The following is a 15,936-nucleotide window of genomic DNA, read 5'->3' as shown; positions in this document are numbered from 1 at the left end:
AAGATCACATCAAATTATTTAGTGTAAATGTTTGTCATAATAAGGGTTCGGTCAGATCCCCTCCCCATGAGAAAATTGGCTGGATTCGCGCATGACAGAGGATTTTGTATAGGTCGTTTCATTTAATTTTCATATAATTTTATCTCAATATTGTGAAGAAAAATGTACGAATTTGCGGGTTTTTTTTGTTTGTTTTTGTTTTTTTTTGCTTTTATTTTGTTGTTGTTGTTTGTTACTGTTGTTGTTTATTTTTAGCTCGACTATTCGAAGAATAGGGGAGCTATCCTACCCGCCCCGGCGTCGGCGTCGGTGTTAGCGTGAGCGTGAGCGTCATACAAATGTTAAAGTTTGCGTACCACCCCAAATATTTTCAAAGTCCATTAAGATATTGCTTTCATATTTTGCATACTTGTTTACCATCATGGCCCCAGTCTGTAAAAAGAAGGAGGCAACTCTATCAAGCATTTTGACTGAATTATGGCCCCTTTTCGACTTAGAATAAATGTTAAAGTTTGCGTACCACCCCAAATATTTTCAAAGTCCATTGAGATATTGCTTTCATATTTTGCATACTTGTTTACCATCATGACCCCAGTCTGTAAAAAGGAGGAGGCAACTCTATCAAGCATTTTGACTGAATTATGGCCCCTTTTCGACTTAGAATAAATGTTAAAGTTTGCGTACCACCCCCAATATTTTCAAAGTCCATTGAGGTATTGTTTTCATATTTTGCATACTTGTTTACCATCATGACCCCAGTCTGAAAAAAGGAGGAGGCAACTCTATCAAGCATTTTGACTGAATTATGGCCCCTTTTCGACTTAGAATAAATGTTAAAGTTTGCGTACCGACACAAATATTTTCAAAGTCCATTGAGGTATTGCTTTCATATTTTGCATACTTGTTTACCATCATGACCCAAGTCTGTAAAAAGGAGGAGGCAACTCTATCAAACATTTTGACTGAATTATGGCCCTTTTTCGACTTAGAATATGCTTATTGTAATGTTAAAGTTTTACTCATTACTTATATTATACTATCTAGCACTGAGAATAGTCGAGCGCGCTGTCCACTGACAGCTCTTGTTTTTGTCATGATGTTAGATTCTCCATGTGACGATATTATTATTTTTTCACAATAGCTCGATACTGTTGTTGTGTTGTTGTTTTTTCCAGGACAACTCGCCACGACGATGGACGGGTAAGATGGTCTTTCAGTTTATTACCGGTGGATCAGGGACGAGGTAAAACGCTCTTGTTTGCCTGCATTAGCGAACCAGAAAGAAAGGTAAAACCCTGATGGGTTTGTTGTTGTTGGTGTTTTCTTTTTTTTTCTTTTTCTTTTTTCGTTTAATTGGTAATTCAATTAAAGTAGCGGGTAATTTTTTAATTTTATTGAAAAATATATTCTTGAATTGAATATCAATTAATCTTGAATTGAATATTAATTAATCACCTTCTAGCTATGTGTTGGAGACCTTTTTTAAATATTTCTGTTTATCATGTTGTTTATTAGGTCGTATATCATTAACGAATCATGTTCGTTTCAAGTTTATAGTAATTCAAGCTTTATTAACACATTTATAGATTTCACGCCAGGCAGCCATACCTTTTCTGAAATCTCTCTCTCAGTTTCCAATGGAAAGGTAAAAGAAGTGTGTATTGGTTGTCAGGCGGTCCAATCCAGGTTGAATGGATCTCTGCTGGTCATGTTTACATCGTATTCACCCGCAAAATTTCCAAGAAAGAAAACATATATTCACTTCCCCACTTTATGTTTAACAGAAATACCGAAATCCATAGTAAAATAAACATTGATGATAGCAAAATCATTCCTAAATCAGCACAACATCGACAGATAGTACATACTAGTATATAGCCAGGTAAAATGGCTTCTCTGGACCAAAGATTATTATTCAATATACGCAATCCTTACGCCTACACCACTGCGCTTGCAACCAAGTTACCATTGTAAACCCAATAAGCATGTGTTAAGTTTGTTTACATCTTGACTTTTGTCCCTGTGCGCATTGGTCTTGCTTTACTTCTGAAATTTTCAGAAGAAATAAGCATTTATTACCACCCCATGTGACTTTAACCCAAAACATACGTCCTGCTGAACTCTTGATATCTTGATATCTTGCTTTTGTTGCTTTACTAACGGTAATAAAATAATGGTCTGGAAATTTTATTAATGAAGACCTATTGTGAACGATATTGCCATTATATCATACAGGCATTAGGAATTTCATAAGTATATGTCTTACCTTAAAAGGGTTTTCTTCCCCTGAGATGGGTTGTTCTTTCATCAACCGTCACATGTTTGCTCTTATTCCGTACAAAAAGCGAGTGTTCAACAAAGAGGAAATAATTTAATAGATATACATCTCACAGAGTAATTCAAGACAAGTATAAACCTTTCAAAAGGCCTTTCTTTTTCAGTAGACAATACATATTCAAATGATACCAAAATTATGAGCTTACCGGGCATCAGTATTTGATAAATTTTAATAGTACTGTTATATTGAACTTACTTATTTGTGGATGGGATGCCTTCAAAATGTCTCGCTCTTGTTTCCATTGTTCTTATCATTTTACACACTGAACACCACATAAAAATCCGAATCACCCAAAATATTGAGGGGTCTACGCACAGACTGGTGGGTGACTGGATGTGTGGCAAGGTTAAAGCCTGACTACGGACTAAATATATGTTATCAGTTTTTTGTAGATATATATTTTATCTTGACAGGAATGGATGAAATTCGTCAAAGCTGAAATGGTCAAAGCACACAAAGTAACAGAAAACTCGTGAGTTTAAATATTCTAAGAGTAACCCGTTGAAAGAAAGTATCAATTCATTTTAAAGCGATGAGGCCTTCTACATTACTAAGTTTGAAAATTTGAAGATAAACTGGCCATTCTGTTCTGAAGTGTTTAAACATATTTTATTTATCCACAACTCATTTTCTATGTGCACTTCGAAACACATACACTAAGTATTACTTACATAAGGTCAAATAAGTGCATATTGGTAAACTGTCTCCAACTATAGTATAGTAAAATCTATCTCTGGAAACATTGAACACATCAAATGTCAACATTCAATGTCAGCACCAAATGTAAGCATCAAATGTCGACATCAGTGTCAATACAAAATGTGAACATCAAATATCAGTATCAGACGTCAGCATCAGATGTCAGCATCAAATGTCAACACCAAATGTGAGCATCAAATGTCAACGTCAAATGTCAACATCAGATGTCATCATCAAATGGCAGTATCAAATATCAACATCAAATGGCAGTAACAAATGTCAACATCAAATGTCAGCATCAAATGTCAGTATCAACTGTCAACATCAGATGTCGGTATCAAATGTCAACATCAAATGTCAGCATCAGATGTGAACATGAGGTGTCAGCATCAAATGTCAACATGAGGTGTCAGCATCAAATGTCAGTATCAAACGTCAACATCAAATGTCAGTATCAAATGTCAGCATCAGATGCCAACATCAAATGTCAGTATTAAATGTCAACATCAAATGTCAGCATCAAATGCCAACATCAAATGTCACTATCAATTGTCAGCATCAAATATCAGCGTCAGATGTCAGCATCAAATGCCAACATAAGATGTCAGCATCAAAAGTCAACATCAAATGTTAGCATCAAATGTCAGTATTAAATGTCAGTATCAAATGTCAGCATCAAATGTCAACATCAAATATCACTTTCAAATGCCAACATCAAATGTCAGCATCAAATATCAAAATCAGATGCCAGCATCAAATGTCTGTATCAAATGTCAACATCAAATGTTAGCATCAAATGTCAGCATCAGATGTCACTATCAAATATCAAAATCAAATATCAGCATCACATGTCAGCATCAGATATCAACATCAAATGTCAGCATCAAATGTCAGTATCAAATGTCAACTTCAGAATCAGATGTCAGCATCAAATGTCAGTATCAAATGTTAGCATCAAATGTCAGCATCAAATGTCAGTATCTAATGTCAACATCAAATGTCAGCATCAGATGTTGACAACAAATATTTACATAAAATATCAACTTCGTTACCATATCTGTTAGGTTACTTTAAAAGATGCATAAGTATTTTTAAATTAGATGCTTCTCTTCCTGTGGCGATGATGCATTTTTTCATTGTTAATTATTTTCGAACTCAGTTGTTTGCAAAAAATCAGCACTGCAATAAATGACTTTTTGTACTTGTATAAATGTTGATGTCTGCTCAGTCCTAGGCTACAGGGCGTGGACAGAAATTTGCATTGCCACTACGGTCCATGTACAGGCCCAGTCAATAAAAATCTGTATAAAGATCCTTCAGAAGTATAGGATGCAACCAAGAAGAATAATGGCAAACTCGGTTTAATTGAGTCTGCTCGTGAGAGGTAATTAAATGCGCAACACCTCTCACGCCCCTAGCACCGGCTTAAGCGGAGCTCTTTTACATATCTATTCAATGGACTCCATGATCCCAAAGGACCAGAAAATATGACAACACCGAGCCTTCAATATTTTCATGTTTGGCGACCTGTGGTTTGTCACTTTTTAAAAACACGTTACCCCTGTACGATCCGGTGCCAGTATCATTTATTTTCACCATTAATGTGTTTTTACTTTTCACTTTTGCGAAGAAGGATGACTTGTGCACTAAATAGTAAGTTTCAACGGCATACTGTTTCAGGACAGGTGAAAGTAGAGATGAATATGTTTACCTAGAAAAACCCGTGCTTGAAGACGAACCAGCAAAAAAGTCTAAACTAGCACCAAAGTTACCAGTAGATGAAGAAGAAATAGACGATATTGACGCAGATGACCCAGGAGGTGGTATGTATACACTTTGAAAAATTGACTTCTACGGACAGTAGGAATATGACCCTTAAGGTTGTAGATACAAACTTTAGTTTCGTTTATACATAATTTATTTCAGGTCGATTGTGAAGGAAGTTCTACGACTTATATTAATCACTCTCGACACCTCATTCCTGATGGAATCCATCACCACGAGGGTATGAGAGAAGAGGCCGGTTTCCCTTTTAATGCTGAGCGCCAAGCAAGGGAGCTACTAGTACCATTTTTCACGTCTTTGGTATGACGCGGCCGGGGATCGAACCCACGACCTCCCGCACTCGAAGCGAACGCTCTACCACTAGGCTATCGAGGCGGTTGAATATAAACTTTGAAAAGTAACTTCAACGGGCAATAGGAATGTGACCCTTTAGGTGGTACTATGAACTTAGAAATTAAGTTCTATACGGACAAGAGTAGTATGACCCTTAAAGATTTGAAATTGACTTTTACGGACAATAGTAAAAATGATCCTTTATATTGTACGTATGAATTTTAAAACTGACTTTTACGGACAATAATGGATTCATTAAATACGTAATTACAGGTTACGAAACATCCCGTGAATCCTCGTTTTCAATAGTAGTCATATGACTATCAACATATGTATGAAAACAATATGTTTTGAATAGCATGGTAAAATTTGACTTTTACAGTCGGTGTATGTTAACATGGAATTCGCTATGTTCGTTTTAGCAATTTCAAAGGGTGTTTTGCAAACAGCTGACTTTTGTTTTCGCACAAACTCTAGGTGCTTTATGAAGGTGCTTTACGAACAAGCTTTCTATCTCTACCTATAGATGCTTATAGACTTAAGCATTCAAGTCTTTGCCCTTTATGACCTCGTGTGAATAACAATTCAAGCATTTGCAGTTGTATAATTATACCCCCACCAAACATGTTTGGGGGGCTATATAGGAGTTAATTTTGTCGCGTCCCGTCGCGTCCCGAAATCTATTATCTCAGTTATTACAATATGGATTTGATTCAAACTTAAAATAGATGTTCCACCTTATCACCCACATCATGTGACACAAGGTGCATAACTCTGACACCAATTTTTCATGAATTATGCCCCCTTTTTATTAGAATTGAAGGTTAATTTTGATGCGTTTTCACTATATTTCAGTTATTACAAAATGGATTTGATTCAAACTTAAAATAAATGTTCTACCTCATCACCCACATCATGTGACACAAGGTGCATAACTCTGACACCAATTTTTCATGAATTATGTCCCCTTCTACTTAGAATTTAAGGTTAATTTTGATGTATTTTCACTATATCTCATTCTGATTAGAGCCAAAGGGAAGTAACCTTTTTTTAACTTTTGTACTGAGTTTCTTCCCCTTTAATTCCAGGAATTCTATTTTTAGAAATCCTATTTTTAGATTTTCAATATTTTAGGCATTTTTCTAACTTTTTTATTATAAGTCCTATGTAAAAGGTAAATACATTTTTCTGTAGTAACATGGGTCGGTAAGACATTTTTTTTTGTATTCACTTTTAGTGTATCTCTAATATTAGAGATTTTTTATATTTACCTCATCCCTCATCCAGGGCACATAATTATACTAGTATTACTTATATGTGGAAGCCCAGGATAAGTACTCCAAAGACGAGTAAACTTCTTTTAAGTATCAAGCTTTTTGACATATTTATATTATTCTAAGTCTTTTGAAGATTTCTTATGGTTGCCATTCTTCTGTGACAAGACCGTATAATGGGGGTATGAGTCACCCCTGTGATAATTCTAGTTTTTACAGATTCTTGATATATATTATGATGGATTTATACATATAGTCTTTTTTCATTCGCATTTTAATATCATTTTAAATCTATATTATGGTATTTTTGTTAAGGTTAAGACATTTCTTGCTGCTTCAACGCAGTTCCAAGAAGCAATTATTTTTGATAGAATGTTGATATACATGTATGTACAAAATAATTGCAGAGAAAGATTACACTACTATAGACGATTCGATGTTGGACGATCGACCACCAATGCCGAAACCAGGTAATTTTGTTTACACGACACTCCCATGAATGATTTATGACATTGCATGATAAAATCAATCCACAGCATAAGTGACTGTGGGAATGTTAGATACATAAGGAAACCAAATTATGAGATAATGTATTGCAATTATTTATCTCTTTATTTAAAGAGGTCGCCGTAGCCGAGTGGTTAAGGTCGCTTACATTAAATAGCTTGCCCGCGACTGCTGCGGGTTCGAAACAACGTTTGGTGTGTAAAATTCTTTCATCCAGTTAGCTTTCGGAAGGTTGGTTGTTCTACCCTGGTACCTTGTTTCTTCCTCCACCATGAAAAACTGTAAGCTGTCATGTGACTTATAAATGTGCCGGTGTGACGTTTGATTCGCCAAAAAATATCAACATTTTAAAGGATCTACAATTTCAATATACATATGCTTTATTTTTAAACAAACATATATCCTTTCGTGAATAATAAAAGACATGACTTTACTCTATTTTACGGAAAGAAATACTCGAGAATATATACGTATTATGACTTTAATTTATAGAACAAAGTCAAGTATAATGTAAATGGTGTGTAAGTGTTTTTTTTATTATTTTTGAAGCAAAGCTTACTATTTTTTCAGTAACTAAGAAAACCCCGGACAAAAAGAAGCCAATCAAACCAAACTTTAAACCAGCAGCACCAAATGAAAAGACAGAGGCAAACACAGCGGCTCAAAAGAAAGCATCGTCCTTACCGGCGTCATTTAATCCAGTATGTAAACAAGAACAAAGATACATTTAGAATAGCTACGTCCCCTTCCAAACCCAAACCTTACAAAAGCGTATGTATGAACGATAGACAAATAAACAGATTATGGAACAGAGTAAGGCACCGCCCGCCTTGGAACAGTCAGTGGGGACACAAACACTGCTTGGGAGCTTTAACCGGTTAATTGTACGCAAACCTTTACTTTTTTATCCCCTCCGTGTGGCAAAAAGTCACAAGACAGGGCAAATAAAAGTTGTTATTGCCATTCCACAAAATGCAAAACACAAAAATCCTCATGTAAATAGTACTCTAAACAAAACGAAAATACCTAGCCATATACTCAATGCTTTGCAGAAAGCAGATCAACAATAAACCCACCATGGGAACAGGCATGTAGACAAATATCAAAACAATTCATTACTAATGGACTTTCACAAATGCCTAACATTGGGACTGACTACCTTTTACGTCAAGAAAAGTTACAACAGGAATGTGTACCGTCAAACTGAGAAATTGGCTAAACACCAAACGTGTTTTGTCTCAAAATTACGCCTTTAAATGAAACCTATTATTCCCTTCCCATAAACACTTAGAATATTTCCTTGACCTACACTCCTTCAGAGGTTGTAGATAACATCCCAATGTTAGTCAAGATAACATCCCAATGTTAGTCAATATAACATCTCAATGTTAGTCAAGATAACAACTCAGTGTTAGTCAAGATAACATCCCAATGTTAGTCCAAATGTTAGTCAAGATAACAACTCAATGTTAGTCAAGATAACAACTCAATGTTAGTCAAGATAACATCCCAATGTTAGTCAAGATAACAACTCAATGTTAGTCAAGATAACATCCCAATGTTAGTCAAGATAACATCCCAGTGTTAGTCAAGATAACATCCCATTGTTAGTCAAGATAACATCTCTCAATGTTAGTCAAGATAACATCTCAATGTTAGTCAAGACAACATCCAAATGTTAGTCAAGATAACATCCCAATGTTAGTCAAGATAACAACTCAATGTTAGTCAAGATAACATCCCAATGTTAGTCAAGTTAAGATACACTTTATCGCACATGGGTCTTTTTTTCATTGCTTTAGTAGAATTTTTGCACGTTCACATTGTATAATGTTTAAAAATGTTGATCAGTGTTTTCAAACACTTATCGCAATTTTTTTTCACGTAAGCTTTTATATACGTTACTGGATATAATGTTTACAAATTGGATACAAGAGCTTGTATAAGTGAAGAAACGAGCTTTATATATTGGCGTATATAAGTTTGGAATCCAATACATGGTGAAATGCTTAAAACCTGACGGTCATGCTTTCTCTAAGTTTTGATTACGGTCTTTTTATATCCATACAAAAGAAAGACATTTTTTTATTGCAATATAAGAGAAAATTGTCACGGCATTTGTGAATGAAACAAATTATTGTTGTTATATTTTACACTTAATTGTTCTTTCCGTCTGTCTAAGTGCTCTCTTTTTAAAATTGATGACTGTGAGTCATCTACTGTACATTCTATTTTATTTCAGAATGTGGTTTTAAGAACAGCTTTTGAATATAAAGGAAGTGATCGGACTGAGATAGAAAGGTGAAAAAAAATTTAATTTAAAATAAAACCATCCTTCAACAGGATATTCGGCTTGTTCTGTGCGTTTATTCTTTTAATTAGCTATAGTTCATTTCTTAGAAATACGATTTAGATGCTTGAAACAGATTAAGCGATCTTTCTTTCATAAACATTGTGAGGTAGTCGCTGTGCCGAAAATGCCTGTACCAGTGGTAATTCAGAAACTTTGTATTTTTTTTACCTTTGACGTTTATGCTGTATGCAACATTTTTATTAGATAAGACATCAAATTTGAACAAAAACACACTATAACTACAAAAACTTAGGGCCCATTTTTTTTCTCAAATTCTCAAAATAAGAATTGAGTTGATAAGATGAAAGTTTTCTATACGCTAATACTCTGAAATAGACTCAATTAACCAAACTTATAAAAAGTACAGTCTTCTCTCTTGCTTCTTGTTACAATAATATGATTTTAACCTTTGTTTACAGTCTTCTTGCGCAAAGGCCAGAGGGAACTTATTTGGTTAGAAAATCAAGATCAGATGGAAAAGAGGTACTTAGATGTATAATTAAATATACTTTTATAATCAATTGTCAAATATCTGAGTATTTCATGTCCTAAACTTAAACGACTAGATATCCGAAACTGATTTTGTCATGAAAGCTCAAAACGTTACACGTCAAACCGTACAGTTTCATATACTGAATGTTAACGAAAGTAAATTATTCACATTCTTTCATTTTATTACAACTTTAAAAATGTCCTTACCTTCATGTATGTTTGTTACCTTTTGTTACGCCTGTGATTTTATAATTGCATTCATTTCTGTTTAATATGTAAACATTGTGGTAAGTCGGTATGGACGTACATGTATACATATTACATATTTTCAGGTTCTGTCTGTAAATATTGACGGCTGTTTAAAGGAGTTTAAGATATACACGAAGGTTTGTTATTTCAATGATTTACATATGAGCCGCGCCATGAGAAAACCAACATAGTGGGTTTGCAACCAGCATGAATCCAGACCAGCCTGTGCATCCGTGCAGTCTGGTCAGGATCCATGCTGTTCGCTTTCAAAGCCTATGGCAATTAGAGAAACTGTTAGCGAACAGCATGGATCCTGACCAGACTGCGCGGATGCATGCTGGTCGCAAAACCACTATGTTGATTTTCTCACGGCGCGGCTCAATTATTTGTTTCAATGTTGAAAATGTTTCAGCTCTGGACTGTTGTTCAGGCATTAATGGTAACTTTTATGATCCGTCCGTCCGCAAATCTGGGTCCTGCAATTACGCAAAAAGTATTCAAGCTATAGGCTCACAAAACTTGGTATGTGAATAGAGGGCAATATGAAGATTATGCAAGTACCTGACTTATGCTTATAGGTCAAAGGTCAAGGTCACTTATGAAGGTCAAATAGAAATTGTTTCCGCTCCATGTGTTTTATATGCATTGATTGATTATCTTAGTGGTACATACTGACATTCCCCATGATTAGACAATGTGTAAGTACATGATCTACGCTTGTAGGTCCAAGGTCACTGTTGAAATTTAAGTAAAAGGGGACGACACTAACAAGGTTTTACACCGGTTGGGGACTTCTCATTGCCACTGCAGTACTCGGTCATTTGTTGAAAATGCTTTGGAATGTTTGATTTACTTAAATCGTTTCTATGTATTTCGTTGACTCTTACTGCAGCAGGTTACAACTTTTATATGACTAAAGTTTACAAATTTGAATTTCGAGCTATTTTCTATTTGATGTGTGCGTGTGTTATTGATTGAGTGCGTGCGTGCACGTACACATGTATTCCTGCGTATATTTACTAAAACAATATAGGGTAACATTATTTCCTTAAATCTATTTCAGGATAACACTGTAACAATAAACCATACGGATTATTTTCCGTCAGTCGAAGAGCTAATACAAAATTACATGGACCATCCATTACCAAAGAAAGCTACAAGACTTTATCGAGCATACTCTGTAGTGGATCCAAGATATATTAACTAACAGCGTGTGCATCCTGTGTAACATTCTACAGCAACCTGCCCAGTGCATCAGAAATTAATGTCTTTTTACTCACCTGAGCCAAAGGCTCCAGGTGAGCTTCTGTGACCGCTTGATGTCCGTCGTCCGTTGTCCGTCTGTCAGCAATCTCTTGTCTGCACGATAAAGGTTTCATTTATCATTTGATTTTAACCAGGCTTGCACACAACTTGAATCACCATAAGATCTCGGTTCTTTTCTTGAACCAGCCATGGGTTTCAGAGTTATGGCCCCTGAAAGGGCAAAAATTGGCTTTTGGTCTTATCTGCATGATAGTGTTTTCATTTGTGACTTTATTTTAACCAAACTTGCACACAAGTTGTATCACCATCGGATCTTGTTTGTTTTTTTTTTGTTTTGTTTTTTTGAACAAGCCATATCCCACCATGGATTTCATTCAGAGTTACGGCTCCTGAAAGGACAAAATGGCTATTTTGGTATTGTCGGCAAGATAGTGGTTTCATTTGTAATTTGACCTAAACCAAACTTGCACACAAGTTGTATCATCATCAGATCTTAGTTCCTTCCTTGCACAAGCCATATTCCACCATAGGTTTCAGATTTACGGTCCCTGAAAGGGCGTGAAATTGGCTGTTTTTGTCTTGTCTGCACAATAGCACTTCCATTTATGATTTGATTTTAATCAAACTTGCACACAACTTGTATCACCATAAGATCTCGCTTCTTGTCTTGAACCAGCTATGAGTTTCAGAGGTATGGCCCCTGAAAGGGCAAGAAATGGCTTTTGGTCTTGTTTGCACGATGGTGATTTCATTTATGACTTTATTTCAACCAAACTTGCACACAAGTTGCATCACCGTCAGATCTTGATTCCTTTTTTGAACAAGCCATATTCCACCATGAGTTTCAGAGTCTCGGCTCCTGAAAGAACAAAAAATGGTTATTTTTGTATTATCGGAAAGATAGTAGTTTCATTTGTGATTTGATTTTAACGATCTTGCACACAACTTGTATCACCATCAGATGTTGGTTCTTTTTTTTTTAACAAGTCATATTTCACCATGGGTTCCAAAGTTACGGCTCCTGAAGGAGCCAGAAATTGCTATTTTGGTCTTGTCTGCACAATAGCAGTTTCATTTATGATTGGATTTTAACCATAGTTGCACACAAGTTGTATCACTATAAGATCTTGGTTCTTTGTTAAACCAGCCATATTTCACAATGGGGTCCAGAGTTAGGGCCCTTGAAAGGGCCAGACATTGACTGTTTTGGTCTTGTTTGTCTGGAGAATTTCTTCTACATGCATAGAGGGATTTTGATGCAGCTTAGCACAATATTTAACCATCACGAGATGGTGTGTCATTCGCAAGAACCAGGTCCCTAGTTTAGAATTACTCACCTTTATTGTTACTATAGATAGCTTATATTGTAACTTTTTATTACTGTTCGTAGGAAAAATCGGAACCACTTTTTTGTAGTACAACATGCATGTTACTTCAAATTTTGAGGTGTATATTTTAACCTACCTATACCCGGTTTTTTGGGGTTTTTTTTTATTTTTGTGGACTTAGAATGTTTTGTAAGATTAACTTCTCTTTGTTGTTACTATAAATAACTTGTATTGTAACTTTTTTATAATTGGCCGTAAGGAAAATCCAAGACCACTTGTCTGTGGTTCAACATAGATGTCATTTTCAAATTTTAGATGTATATATGTATTTTAAATAGTGATTTTAGACATATTTACCTGTATGCTTACAACCTGGTGAAATTTCTTGTTATTGATGACATGTAAGCAATATTACTCAGGTGAGCGACCCAGGGTCATTATGACTGTCTTGTTTGCGTATTTTGTAACAAATTTCTCTTCGAATATTTATTGATAATTTAAAAACTATTATTCATCTATAAGTATTTTTTAAAAAGAATGATAATGTTTAATGCTGAGGTCAAAATACATGTTAATTTGAACCTTCTGCATGTCAAATATTTTTAAAAATTATATTCACATGTTTTTAGTTGTTACTTATTTCAAAAAAACGCCATATCGATGAGATGGGCGAAATTTTTACCAATAACAATTTCTTCGAACTTTGCATATTGCAGGACAATCATCTAAGAAACAAAGATATGCAATAAAAGTCATAGGTCACCAGTATTGAAAAAGAGTTCTCTGTCCTTGAAAACGGCATTTTTTACGGTGGGGCGGGGGTTCGCCAATCTCATGAACAGAGGATCTAGCATACGCCTTGACCCCTATAAATTTACAGAGGAATATGCCAAGGGCGTTTAATTGAATATTCAAATAAATTTATGCCAGTATGATGATGGCATATTAGTTTGCAAAAGGGCCCCATACTGACAAGGTAATGGTTTAAACTTTATATTTAAACTATTGTTCTTCAGCAGAGTTTTGTTTTTATTTTAGTTTTTATGTATCAGAGGCAATATGTTTTAGTGTGATAAAAATGTGCCAAGACCGGAGAGTGTGAGAGTTAAAAGCAGAAGTATTTTATTTGGTAGACACGAAATGACAGTCGGTAATTTCCGTTCAATTACGTTTTGTACGTACATGATTTCGGCGTTTTCCGGTTATTACGGAAACTATTTCTCATCTAAACAAAATTTACGGCCCAAGAGTGCCGAAATAGCAGACGAGAATCGTACGGAAGTTACCGAATGACATTATATGGTCCACTACTTTAAGGTATCCGATCCACAAATAAGCAAGTTCAGTATTAACATATAATAGTTCAATATAACAGTGCTATTAAAATATATGAAATATCGAAGTCTGGTAAGCTCATATAATTTTGGTATCATTTTAATGTGTATTGTCTACTGAGTAAGAAAAAATAAATTACATGATAAAATATATTATAGTATTTTCATTTTTTACTGTATAGTTTTTAATGATACTGCAAAGGATATCCAGTTATTACAATGTAAGATTTATCATGTAGCAGTCAAAACATGACTGTAGTGATTCGTGCATATTATTATTGTCACCTTATTTACTAATTCTTGTTCAGCAGACACAACTCTTTCAAATGATACCGAAAAAACATGGGGTCACCAGGCATCGAAATCTTACCTATTTGTGGTCGGATACCTTAATATCAACGTATTCAGTAATATCTATTAAGCTATTTTGGTTTTATGCTGCATTGCGTGGCCCACAGAATGACAAATTTTACATTTTACACAAGAGTGCAACTTCTGAACGAGTAATTAATTGTAAAAAATGAATTGTTAAATAGTGCCATATTTCTGTCATATTACAAGGGGGGTATTCGATCTACTCCTTACCACCGAAACAAAATGGCGGCCAAAACTGAAAATGTGAGTTTTTCTTACTTTTTTCCTTTTTCAAGGATATCTAGACAATAGCACATGTCTATCAACCTGCTCCACTGTTTTCTCTATCAACCGATATCTTTCACTTTGAAAACAGTACTGTAATTTGTCTGGAATGCTGGTCATGAGATTCGAATCGACGAAAAATCCTCCGTTAAACACGGGATAAGGAATAGTGCGACTTGCAAAAATGGTCTTTTTTACCTAATATATCCCAGGTTGTAAGCTATTTTTCTGATTTGAAGGAATATTTCCACATACTTATCTAATACTGTTCGTTTTGTGCAGATCACAGTTCGTATTTTCAAAAAAAACACAATTTTTGTCCGATGGTAAGGAACAGTGTGCGAAAATTAGAGGATAAGGTGCAGTGCAATTTTTCCAACTTTTTACAGTTTTCTTTCATCGTTTCTGAGATAACCAGTTGACATTTCTCTACCATGTAATAAATGAAGGGGTCGGATTGAGGCCGGAGTAGAACAGTAACATAATCCCCGAATGAACAATTATTACCAGACAAGATATGTCAGTAGGTAAGCACACTTGACTTTTTCAGTGATTGTCGGTTAAACACAACTGTTGTTCTCCGTTCTACGTGGTGTCTTATATCACTTTTGACCTAGATATTTGGCCAATCAAACATTTTATAGGAACCTATATTTGGCCATTCAAATGCTAAATAGGTAGGGAGCAAATGTTACCGATTTTTCAACTGGTTAAATATACAAAGCAACCAATTTCGTCTTCAGAAGATATACTACAAAAGTTTGATTTCCACTTCAGAAGCTTTTCAAGAAATATAAACAACAACGATTCTTCTGGAAATTACAAATCGGTTAGGTCTCTTGGTAGACTTTTATGATTATTCATGACGGCAAAGAACCGTTGCTTTTTATATTTCACAATCTCATTTGCATATTTAAATTTAAGTGAAACTCTGATCATCTTACTGTAATTCGTGTAGTATAATACTAGTAGCAATTTTCAGTTGCTGTGCATCTCCATGTGTAAAATGAATGACATTTCCGCATAAGTATTTGGTTGTCGTGCTTTTGAAATATATAAACCAGGCATTCGGAACAGGGCAATGCCTCTATTCTATATGCTAAAACATACGGTAATCCAATTTCACTTGAAAGACTTCCAAGTAGGATGTCTCGTTATCAGCCTGCATGAAAAAAGTGAAAAATGTAAACATTTTCATAAACATGGCTATAACTAAGGGGAGTCGGATTCAGTCTTCATTTAAAAATGCGAGAGGAATTATTCACCCAAAATCACTAGTGAGGCGCATGTGTATGTTACTGTTTACTATCTTATTCACAAATCAATAGAAGAGTAATTC

At 35.0% G+C, this 15,936-nt stretch overlaps 1 protein-coding gene across 2 annotated transcripts in view; it reads left to right on the top strand.

Moving 5' to 3' along the window:
• Positions 1 to 15,936, top strand: part of LOC123546892 (SH3 domain-binding protein 2-like) — a 106,493-nt gene that overhangs the window by 7,666 nt on the left and 82,891 nt on the right. Inside the window, exons 4-12 of one of the 2 annotated variants that reach the window (XR_008372383.1) lie at positions 1,176 to 1,287; positions 2,752 to 2,810; positions 4,718 to 4,860; positions 6,837 to 6,899; positions 7,507 to 7,637; positions 9,179 to 9,237; positions 9,709 to 9,772; positions 10,114 to 10,167; positions 11,094 to 13,941. Coding sequence is in view for 1 of the 2 variants with exons in the window: in XM_045333525.2 (XP_045189460.2) it covers positions 1,176 to 1,287; positions 2,752 to 2,810; positions 4,718 to 4,860; positions 6,837 to 6,899; positions 7,507 to 7,637; positions 9,179 to 9,237; positions 9,709 to 9,772; positions 10,114 to 10,167; positions 11,094 to 11,237 (829 nt within the window). In the remaining variant the exon portion in view is untranslated. Of the gene's footprint in view, positions 1 to 1,175; positions 1,288 to 2,751; positions 2,811 to 4,717; positions 4,861 to 6,836; positions 6,900 to 7,506; positions 7,638 to 9,178; positions 9,238 to 9,708; positions 9,773 to 10,113; positions 10,168 to 11,093; positions 14,529 to 15,936 lie in introns of those variants that run through there. The other variant, XM_045333525.2, reaches the window with a different exon arrangement.

The sequence above is a fragment of the Mercenaria mercenaria genome, chromosome 9 (genome assembly GCF_021730395.1).
Source record: "Mercenaria mercenaria strain notata chromosome 9, MADL_Memer_1, whole genome shotgun sequence".
NCBI lineage: Eukaryota > Metazoa > Mollusca > Bivalvia > Venerida > Veneridae > Mercenaria > Mercenaria mercenaria.
This window is presented reverse-complemented; position numbering and strand designations above follow the sequence as displayed.